Raw genomic sequence first — 11,971 nt, forward strand, 5'->3', positions numbered from 1 at the left:
TCTGGCAAAGATTCTGAGATAAGGCTTTCAAATGGACGAGGATTTTTGTGACTTTGTTTATGTAATAGAATCTTCCAACTACAAATATATTTTATTATGTAAAGCTCGAAATTCAAGTTTTGCAACTTGAAAGTATGTGTGATTTGGAACTTTACTTCGTTTTTTAAATTTTATATTTCACCTTTAAAATAATATTGGAGAAAAAGGTGTTCTTGCGCCCCACTCCCACTCCCACTTCCCACTTCCCACTTCCTGACCGAGAGCATCTCTTGCTAAGCACAAGTCCCATTCATAAATTCCATCTTACATACATCTAAATGAAATTATTAATTCCATGGAGAAATAGAATAAGATCACAAGTAGGTATTGGATGCACTTATATTTGGACTTATCTAAAACAAGAATAGGAGTTCCTTTGTGAAGTCCAATTAAATAATAGTTGGTCCACACTTGCAAAATTGGATTATTAAATAACGGATCTATTATCAATTAGATTAATAAAAAATTATTATTATCAACCAAAAAAACAAAGGAATGGGATCAATAATATACATTGACGTATCACAAAAACATGTTTTTTCGTAAGAAGTAACTGCATTTTCACGGTCACATGGCTGTAATTGTCTCGTAATTATCTCGATTCTAGGATTTAAAGTTTGAACCCAATATTATGAAAGTGCAAATATTTTATAAAGACTAAGTGAAAATTCTTTGGAACTCTATTTAAATGAAGTATGCTTTTATTTGAATCTAATCCTACCAATACATTGAATATAAATATAGTTGGTCTTATTGATAATACGAGGATATATTTTATATACAATCTGCTCCAACATGATACATGATAAGTAATATATACAATCGAAAAACAAAATAGGAGTAATAAATAGAGAGGATTCTCGTTCATCGTAATGGCTTATTATCGACCTTATAAAGACTTCACAAAGAACGGATACTGCCACTATATGCATCTTCATGTGGATCTAACCATTTGCAGGAAGCTTCAACAGCCAAACTTTTTGCGATTCCTCCACACGGATCACCAAATGTGTCAGCCGAGACAATGATGCTGCAGCTTCTTAACCCTATACAGGCCTGCACAAATAATTCAGACTAAGCAAGGCAGCCAACAATCATGATCAAATAGAGTGAGGAGTAGAACCTTCTCTACAGTTGAAAGAGCCTCTTTGCTGCTGCATTCACCATGGCTGAAACTTCCACACGCCCCTTGAGGAGTTCCAAAGCTGGCAAACAAGATTTCAGATATGACCTGATTGTCTAAAGGGCAGTCGAGTGATAGAGTTGGTTGAGCTTGTTTCCTCGTTTCTTCATCTGAAATCATCCAGGTACTCAGTGGGATGGGGTGACTCTCTGATATATGAGAGCATATGCTTCCAGTCTCTCTTGTGGCGAAAGATATTTGTGTAGGATCGCCTCCCATTTCCTCGAATAAGACCATGGTGTTTGAACCTGGTTGCAGCAACGACCGTGGGACATGATAGCTACAAGACATGATGGTTAAGTACCTGATTGGTGAAGATATCCATTTTTTGTACGTAAGAAGTTGAAAGAGTGCCTACAATTGCTGAGTTGGCTGTCCACAATTCTTCATGCATCTACTGGGGCTGAATGATCCTCTGTAGTTGCAAGATTCAGTGCAGCCAGCATTTGAAGCTACGCGTCTGGGCCAGTAGCGGCCAATGCTCTGCCCGTTTATCCATGCCTGACCCTTCCCCATTCCTGAGAAATCGATTGCTACTGGGCTGCTTCCAGTGGGAGCCTCAAAAGTTGTCTATGTGAAAGAGAGATTTCATACACCATCAATTCAAGAGTTGATTCTTTGGTGTAATAAAGTAAATCACAAACAAACCTTGTACCAAACCAATGGTTGATTCTTGGACAAAGTAGGCTGCATTATCCATTCAGATGAACTTCCAGTGAATAGGCCTAACTCTTCTCCTCTCAAACCAATCTGAGTTTGTATATTTCAAAGCAAGAAATAAAAAAGATGTACAGCTTTTTTTTTAGTAAGCGTAGAAAACATGTTTGTTGTATATGTGTAACTGAATCGCGGATATAGGCTGTGAGTGTGTAATATAAGAACAATTTAGAATTTAGATGCAGGATTCAGTATGGATCACAATTCTATAGTATGCTTCAAGAACCTGATATGTCCACAGTTTTGAGGAAAGATCAATAGTAGATTGATTATGTGAACCTTTCAACTGCACAGGACCAGTGACTCCTGCACCTTTTGTATCATAAAATGCTCCATAATTCTGATTGATAGAGTTCTGTATTAGAGAAACTTTATGATTCTACATAATGGAATCTCAGAGCAGATCATTGCTTTACCTGTAATCCCACTGTCAAACTCAAAAGATCAATTTTGTTCTCTCCAGATACGAGGTTGATAGGTATATCTACAGACACACTTGGGTCGCTGTAGTTTCCTTTCGCACTCCCTGAAAAAACATGCCGAAACATCAATTTCTAGAATATAATTGGTACAATTTTCTGTACCATAAAATTTGAAGTGATAATATCTGTAAAAAGTTTGATTGAAGTCTGCCTCTCTGCTCATAACTCAGTCACACTGACAACAAATCTAAGGAGGAGCACACTCTTTCTGTTACCTACAAGCTGCCCGTTGTTAAAAGCATAAAGCCCATGACCAAGCGAACTCACATGAAGCACTGTCTGAGATCCATCTTGCAGGAAAGGCTCATCTCCTTTTATTGTAGTGCTGAAACAATCAAGGAATATCAAAATGCTGGAACTGAATCCGAACAGAATAGCGATTTTGGATGATATTTACCTCAGAGAATACCAAAGATAGTCACTTTTATCAGCAGTAGTATTTATTTGCTCCTGTAAGCCTAGCTTTGTGAACGCACTGTTGCTAGATATGCCTACAGGCTCGTTGATCCAACTCCACCCTGAGAATGCATCTTCAACAGTTGTGTCTTTTGGCGAGAGTTGAGGAACAAACTTTGCAATGGTGGCCACAGAGTTGATCTGTATTTTGGAAAAGAAGCATTATGAAGCTCAGTCATATCTACCTGAATTAAGACACTATAAGCTCCAACATTATAAAAATCCAACTTACCTTCAAAAATAGAGTGCAAACCAGCATCATCTAAAATTTATAGAAGAGAAATAAAGCAGAAGATAGGAGGCCATACTTTTGCGGTATTAATAGCCACAGTCTTGCAGTCAGGTAAGATGCTGACAGACCAGGCAGGCAAGTGATAAGAATTTCCACTGAAGTTCACAGTTGCATCAGATTGGTCGTCCACATTTGCGAGAAATGCAGCACACAGCCCCGATTCGGTTTTGTAAACTGTAGCCTGAAACAGGAAACGGGGTCAACTCTCAATGCTCATCTTTTGTTCTCGAGTAATTGGTATATTAGGTATCCTACCTCCAATTTGGGACCAAGAGAAGTAGTTGCCGGATCTGTTGCCACTAGTGCCTCTTCACAAAGCTTTACAGCACTGTGTACATCCTTCAGGTGACCCCACTTTGGCTGTCTCAGAAGGCCTATGACACCATAACTCATAACTTAAAAAATCGAGATGAGGAAGGATATTAAGGATAAGGATCACAATATACAATTTTCTATGATTTGACAGTCCATTATGCTAGATGCTCAGAGCTATGCCTACTGTAAGAACAGATAACGGTGGCATACCATATTCATCAATTGGAGCATCATAATCATAGCTCGTTGTGATGAAAGGTCCCCCAGAAGTACGACCAAAGTTAGTTCCACCATGATACTGTTAAAATGCAGTAAAGTTCATATCAAATATCATGCAGGATCTAATTTAAGCTGTCAAAGAGTGGCGATGACAATAAAAATACCATGTAGTAGTTTAGGAAACTTCCACCAAGCTGGTAAAAACGGGCTGTGGAGAAAGCAGTATCTTCTGCAGGCCTGCGAGGCACAGGATCGCCAAATGAGGAGAACCTGATTTTTTTGTTAACACCATAGGCTGTTAGAGAATGTCGAAGAAGCTTGACTCTAACGTGCTAGTTAAATGCATATAGCTTATCTCCGCGAAAAAAAAAAAGAAGAAAATTAAATGACCTACCATCCACTCCAGTTCTCTGTCCACATCTTTGGTTTGCTATTTGCATTTGGTGTAAATTGGTCGCAATAAAACCCGTTACAAGCATTGATCTGTATAATTTCCACAAATACTGGTTTAGGGCCTTTAGGACAACCTCTTAACTACCAAGATTAACTAATTATGCTCAAAACAGAAAAAAGAAAGATCAGGACAGTAAGACTCACTATGGGATTCGGAGCATCACTTTGCTGGCACATGACCCAGGGTACCCCTGTGTCCAATGATACAGCCATTGATGCAGCCCAACTTATGTAAGTTTGGGCACTCTTACCGTATGCTGAATCAATGTTCCCATACTCATTCTCAATCTAGAAAGAAGCAGGAAACAAATTAAGTCCATAGTAGTCTCTTCGTGCAGACAATTCATGGTACCTTATGCATAGTGTTTTTTAGTGCTTGCAAGATTTACCAAAGTTCGTGACTATACCTGTGACAAAATAATGGGTCCACCTTGGGATGCATATAGATTTTCTTCCTTCATCATGTTCACAATCTTGGCTGTAAACCTCTTCATTTCAACCTAAACAGAAAAATTGTGTACTATTATCATTTGTATAGCATCAATACCAGCAATCAGATTTAATATTGAAAACAGTAGAAGTGATACCTTAAACGGCTCGTTATCAGTTCGCATAACTATTCCGGGAATAAAATGCAACCACATAGGAAACCCCCTGTGAGAAATTTGAGTAAATACTCTTGTTAAGCATACCTTTTCATGGATTGCAAGTTAGCATAAACAGTTATGTTTGATGTAATACTGTCTGGAATCAAGTGATTTATGTTGAAAAGAAAATTCTGCTTACCCATAGTTCCATTCTGCACAAGCATAAGGACCTATTCGAAGATGAACCATGAGACCAGCCTCCCCAACCAATTTCACAAATTTGACCAAATCTTTTCTTCCTGTAAAATCATACTGCAAAAATTCTTTAAATTAATTTTTTTTGTTTTCATGTTCTATTTTTGATTTATGAGCCAAGAATAATCACTACCTTTAACCATTCAAAATATTCCCCACATGCAAAAACAAGAGCTAAAAAAGCAAAGGGGGAAAAAATCTAAACCTTGAAGCAATGAATGCTCATAACAACAATGCGAAATGTAAATTCACCTGGCCTCGAATTGGTTCGTGCAGATTCCAGAAAACAAAAGTTTGAACCACATCCAGTCCTCCATCCTTCGATTTTTGTATCAAATCCGGCCACATCTGCACTCTCATTCATATTCAGAAAACTGAATAATCTGTGTGTGTGAAAATGTTGAGATAGTAAATAGTGCTACTAACTTGAGGAGTGCTGCGCATGTAATGAATGGAGCCGGAAATCAGAACGCGTCTCCTGCCGCCGATTACTAGCCCACGGTGATCGTAAGTCACATTGACGCCAAAACAAAACGGCGTCGCCGCCGCCAAAATCAACAAGAGATCGAGCGCCGCCGCCGCAACTGTTCCGCCTCTCATTTTTCTTCTTCAATAATTAGTTTGTTTATAAGGTGAAAATTAATCCTAAAAATAAATTTATAAGCTACTGTATGCCGGAGAGGACAAGCAACCAATGCCGCCACGTGGCATTTTTCGCTGTCGTCGTCTTCGTTTCTACTAACTCAGCTTCACGGACGCTTGTCCACCGCGCTATTGTGCGCGGGGTGGGTGACAATTCAGTTGGATTAAGCTCAACGACAACAGCTATGCTTTTATTTGAGTATAAAAGCCCCAAAAAAAAGAATATTTTAATGAAATGTGTTGCGTTGAATTTTGTTAAAAGAAGACATTTTAGGTGTGTATTCGACAAGTGAAAAAAAGTTAAACTTTGTGATTTAAAATTTTCAATTTCAGAGTGCACGGTACAAGAATTTGACCAAAGTTCGTGATTTTTAACGATGATTGATCAAATTCTGATCGGTCGTAAAATCTTTGAAATCAAAATATTAAATTATAAAATTTTAATTTTTTTTAATTATCTCATTCATATACGAATTGGGATATTTTGATAATTTTAAAAACGACGTGTTAATAATTAAACTGTGTTTCATCTTCTAGTGATTAGACTTGTTCTTCAAATGAAATCGTAAGCAATCAAATAGATGATACTTGGAAGCACTAATATTTATTCAAGTGTGGTTGGGAGATTTTAACGTTTTCCCACAATCACAATCAAACTATCAATATGATTACAAATCGTTACAACTAAGTAGTAGTAGTATCTAGTTACGCAAACGTGAATCATCAATTTTTGATACCCAAAATGTTAGTAGTATGTTTCAAAAGTGTGAATATTTTTGTACTTTACAATTAAACATGGGGATAATTTATAATCCTTTTAGAAACAATTTTTAGCTCAATGAATATTTGACTTAATTTCATACTCACTTTATTCTAGATAGTCGGAAAACTTAATTCACAGTCTCCGTGATTTGTATGAGAAAGTTAACTAAACAATGAACCCTAGAGAAGGAATTTGATAGAGAAATGGAATGGACCAGATCCAATAATGGTACAAAGACAGAACTTGCATAGTTGCATGTGATAGAAATGGAACGGACCAGTAGACTAGAAATTAGATACCCATCATTCTCATTGCAATCTTCTCAGTATTAATCATTCATTATGATTTCTGCGTGTACTCATTGTCAAAATTTATAGATGAGACTTTCTTAACAGTAGACCATCTTATCCGAACTTGTGAACACACACAGATAATTAATGTGCACAGGCCGGTCGGGTCGGGCCCTCTTCAAAACTCGTCCCCAGCCCAAACTCGACCCTCTCTCGGTCCGAACCCAAATCTTAAATTCATCGCTCATTTTATAAAAGTAACAATCTAAAAGCAATTGATTTATTCCTAAACTTTCGCCAAATTCTAATTTCGTATATGTAAATTATCTAACTATTGAATTGTTTTAATTTTGATACAAAATTATTGATTTATTTTGAGTTTCCAAACAACCAAGATTTTGGCATTGGCATAGCAAGGTGACTCACTTTATGCAGCACTATCAGATATCAAATAAACCTGCGTGTACACTGTGTCCCTGTGCACCCAAGTGCGGCTTTACCGATATCGATAAAATATTCCTTTAAAGCCATAAGACCCAACAGAAATGGCCAAATGGGCATTCTAATAAAGCCCAAATGAGTATTAGTGGTATATTTCTCACTGCAAAGCATAGGCTCTGAATTCTAAAACAATGGTGACAACAGATCAACTAGGAAGCCTGAAAAGATCAGACTTTGGAGTTGCATTTATTAATCATGAAAATTCTGAATGGGAGTATGGGACTATATAACAAGATGTTTTTGTTGGGATTCCTCCTATGAGGAATTACAAAAGTAATGGTTATAATTCGAATTTTAAGTCTTTGAAAAGTAATGGATAATCTCGAGATGATTCGTAAGTCTTTGAAGTGATTGAAGTTATTTTAAGAGTGATGAAGATCAGTGTAAAGAAACACATACGAGGGGAGACAACATACTCATAAGAGTCTAAGTAAAGCTCTAAAATTCATCTAATAAAAGTGAAAAAGCAAGAAGACATTCCTAAGTGAAAAACACAAATCTGTTACCAAGTTTGTCACAGTGCACACAACCTGTGATCAAGTTACGATCACATGGTCACGTCTTCTCTTATCTAGCCGAATTTTGCAGAGAGTTTCCAGATAAACTGATCTATGTTCTAAAATGATCAAATTGTGATATAGGAGTACTAACTATTTTATAGTTCCACGGAGTACTATTTTAGAGAGGTATGTCAAATTCTTTTGTGCACATTTAAACATCTCATTCTTAATGTTTCATTGATGATAATTGTATGTCTGATATTAATTGATAGAAAAAAAATTATATACCTATCTTATACTCCTATATAGTAGTAGAAGTTTGGTCAGAGTTATTTATGTAAATCTTAATTGATAGTAGATGATAGTTTGGTTAAATTTTGGTGTGTGAAGGTTGGTCAGATTTTGTTAAAAAAATAGTCTAATCCGTAAATCTTATTGATGGACTGTCAAAATTTATTTTCAAGCGAGATTATATCTTCTTGGAATTGAAATAATGCTTCTTTCCGTGATTATGCACTTTACATATAATAATATTCTCTGTAATATTCTTCTAACTATGCTTTGTTCGATTTTGACAGGATCCCATATAATTATGATTTACGAGCCTTAAAATTGGGGTGGGCCGAATGGATAATAATAACAGAGAAGAGGATAAGGCACACTCTTTTAGCAAGAGTATTTTCTTCCATTTTATCATAATCCAACAAAAACATATTCAGACAAAGAACATCTTAATATTTGGTAGGAGTTGTAGAAATATAAAAAAGAAATAGTAGGAAACAAACTAGTTTGAGGCGGCGAGGCGGCGGTTGGGGGGCTGACGGCGGCGGGGGGAAGAAACTTCATCGTCTTCGGATTGAGAGTGGTAATACTGATTAGCAACGACAAGAGAGATGAGAACAACACCTAAACAAAACACAGCGTAAAATTGCCTGCTCAACTTCACCAGCGCTTCTCCACCATAAACACCCATTTCTTTTTGCCTTTCTTTTGAAATATATATGCCAATTCTGCTCTGCTGCAAATGTACTACTACTAATCTACTATGACTATGAGTGTGTGTGAATGGAATCAAAACACATCTCTTCCGCCAAACAAGGGGCGCAGCCTATTTATTTATAGTAACTATTTATATAGTTGTATTAAATAATAAAAACAATATATTCGCTTATAAACATAAAAATCATTAGTATTTTTGCGCTACACTAATAAAAAATTACTTTTATTTCATAATAAATTTTAATATATACTACTATACTAAACTTATTCATATAAGTAATAATTTTTTCTAAATATTTTTTATATAAAACAGTAATTTCTTTTTTTGTGTTAAGATCTTGTGCATTTAGGCATCTCTCTACTTTTTCGTTTATGGTGTGTTTTATAGTACTAGTGCTTGTTTACTTTTACTATAGAGTCTTATCGTTCGCTAAAAAAAATTTATGTTTGGAGGAGATAAAAATTGAGACGTAATTATTAGTATTTGAAATTTTTGTAAAAGTAATTATAATTTAAGATACAACAGAAAGTATCTCTAAATGGAAAGTAAAATATCTTAAATTTTTACTTTTTCTATTTGTTTTTCTTTTATTTTAGTTAAGACAATAACAATAAAGACATTTTATAAAGTGTAGTGGTTATTAAATACACAAATTAGCCTCCTTAACAGTATTAAAAAGTGTTATTATCGGATTTTTTTTATAGTTGTCTCTGATGATTTATGTTTTATCGGACTAGTATATAGTAGTACTCCACTAGTTAATATGCTTTATACTAATTGTCCCTTGTTTAATCTTTTCAAATAACGAGTTATGAGATTGAGAAATTATTTAGTTGGAGTTGGATTGATTTGAAAATATTGAGAAGTTTAATCATTACTTACTTCTTGCTAGATTAATTGCATAGATATAATTATCAATGCATGAATACAAAAGTAAGAGTGTGGGATTAGATGCGTAAATTAGTTGTGTTAGTCTAGCGTTTACGCTGTGACTCTCTTATAGAGAATAAACTTGGGACTCTAATCTTGATATTTGATTCAATATTCTGTATTTGTTTTCGTATATTTAATTTCACATAATTATATTAAGTACTGATAATGTATTAACAAAAATGAAACTTATCACAATTGTTAATTACAATGGTAAAATATATAATCGTCACACTGTATGAACATAGCATTGCGGTGCTAAATTCTGACATAAAATTGAAATGTTTGAAATTTGTGGAGAAGGGCGGCGGCGATGGATAAATATAGAAAAACCACGTATACGAATTCCTAAGACTGTCTTTTAGTGTGCAAAATATTTAATTTGCATCATCACATTTCTCATCTTTTGATGGTTTTGTTTGGGATTGCGGCTCTTCCCTCTATTATTGTTTCGTTATTCTAACTTTATACTACATAATTAATTTCTAGGGACTTGTGAGTTGTGACCTTTCTACTATCATTGTTCAAATTGAACTCTATCTGTCCTATAATAAGTAGATTTTCCATTTTCTAAAAAACGACCGACTTAAATTCCTTTCATTAGAAATTAGAAATAGTACATATGTCCCTCTCGTTGTATACCTTCGTGACGTCGTTCAATAATATCAAACAAGATGATAAAATGATAAAGAGAAAGATTAGACGTCACCACGGTTCGGGAACCGCCGGTTCCCGGTTCGGAACCGTCGGTTCCGGTTCCAAAAAATATGGAACCTGAACCGGCCCGCCTAGGGTCAGGCGGTTCCGGTTCATGAACCGGTTCGATGACGGTTCGCCGCCGGTTCAAGACCGGCGGTTTTCAGACGGTTCCGGTCCGGTTCCGGGCCGGTTCCGGGCCGGTTCAATTTCATTTTTTTTTTTTTAAATTTATTCATTTATAGTTCTAATTACAAATTACATCTTGTAGTTGTAGTGTTCTACTTACTAATTACTATCGAATAAATAAATATAACGAAAATGACAATTGACAAATAGAGTAGAAGTCGACATTGAAGTTGGACAATTGGAATTTTATTGATACAATGATTACAAATTACAATTATACAATTATACAAATTTGAACAATATGTTGATATTACAAATACAAATGTTGAAAATTGAAATTACAAAAGAGTCAAAAGACTTAAGTCTTAATACATAACATAATACATGCTTGTTAGCTTGTATAACAATTTAAATAAAAAATCTTAAGTAAAAAACAATAAATTATAAATGCAAATAGATAGTATAATATATTATATATATACTCTTAGTCGGCGAAGGAGATGTTTCTATATAACTAAATTGAGGATACCTTTAGCAATTCAACCTTAATTGTTGAGTTTAATTTAACCATCAACAATCATGGTAGAATTGTCAAAAGTCTCCTGGATTTAGTCTTATAGAGAAGTCTTCTTCATCGATTAGAGTATATACAAATACAATTATATAATTGTATTTGTATATTTTAAAGTTGAAACAATTGGAAAAAAAAAAAGAAATAAAGGAAAAGGACTTGAGCTCAACTTAAATTTAAAATTTAAGTTGGGTTGCCTACGTATCCTTAATGCTCAATTACATTAAGGAATCAAAGTCCACGTAGTTCTCTTACCTTACTTACCTATTCGGCAATCGGCGGTAGACCCCCCACTCCACCTCATTGTTCTTCTTCTTCTTCGTCGGGGTAGTAGTCTTGGTCGGTTTGTACTTGGGTGTTCCAATCTAGCTCTTGATCTCTAATGTCAGCCGAACACCAATCGTCAAGTAACATGGTGGCTTCCATATTTTGGCCGGATAGTCTACTTCTTCTATCGTCCAAGACGTTGCCTCCAACACTAAAAGCGGACTCGACGGCGACAGTGGAAGCCGGAATTGAAAAAATCTCCTTGGCCATTGATGCAAGGATGGGAAAATCTTTCTCATGTGTTCCCCACCAATCGAGGACGTCGATTTGGTTGGGAACGGGACCTTCATCTTCATTCAAAGAAAAGCGTGAGTCAAAATATAAATCTAACTCACTTACCGTACTCCTTGCCGACGAACTACCGCTGGTGGTGTAACCGTATAGGTCGGCCAATTGGGATTGTGCGTCGGGGTCATCAACTTGAAAGAACCCAAAACTGTATTGTTGATGAGGGGTGGGTCGTTGTCTCACTTGGTGGGTACTGTTGTACTTGGCTTCGTATTCGGCAAAGAGAGTTCGCAACTCAAACTCAAATGCATGTTTGATGACGGAGAGATTGGGGAGGTTTATTTGGAATATTTCGGACAAACGTATGTTGTTGTTGTTGTTGTTGTTGTTGTTGTC

The 11,971-nt window shown here is 35.7% G+C and overlaps 1 protein-coding gene across 1 annotated transcript; it reads right to left on the reverse strand.

Moving 5' to 3' along the window:
- Positions 1 to 767: 767 nt before the first annotated feature.
- On the reverse strand, positions 768 to 6,065 carry LOC125219788 (beta-galactosidase 8-like). The gene is made up of 19 exons (XM_089062725.1): positions 5,425 to 6,065; positions 5,251 to 5,346; positions 4,943 to 5,055; positions 4,744 to 4,810; positions 4,564 to 4,656; positions 4,301 to 4,444; positions 4,098 to 4,186; positions 3,868 to 3,973; positions 3,695 to 3,782; positions 3,425 to 3,543; positions 3,186 to 3,350; positions 2,819 to 3,018; positions 2,637 to 2,746; positions 2,356 to 2,465; positions 2,166 to 2,279; positions 1,871 to 1,972; positions 1,581 to 1,792; positions 1,163 to 1,502; positions 768 to 1,095 (listed from the first exon to the last, which is right to left on the reverse strand). The coding sequence occupies exons 1-19, from the start codon at positions 5,596 to 5,598 to the stop codon at positions 940 to 942; spliced, it is 2,598 nt and encodes an 865-aa protein (XP_088918851.1). The 5' UTR covers positions 5,599 to 6,065; the 3' UTR covers positions 768 to 939.
- Positions 6,066 to 11,971: the final 5,906 nt, after the last annotated feature.

Source organism: Salvia hispanica, chromosome 1 (assembly GCF_029641045.1).
Source record: "Salvia hispanica isolate PSC_SH4W2 chromosome 1, Shi_PSC_v1, whole genome shotgun sequence".
Classification (NCBI taxonomy): Eukaryota; Viridiplantae; Streptophyta; class Magnoliopsida; order Lamiales; family Lamiaceae; genus Salvia; species Salvia hispanica.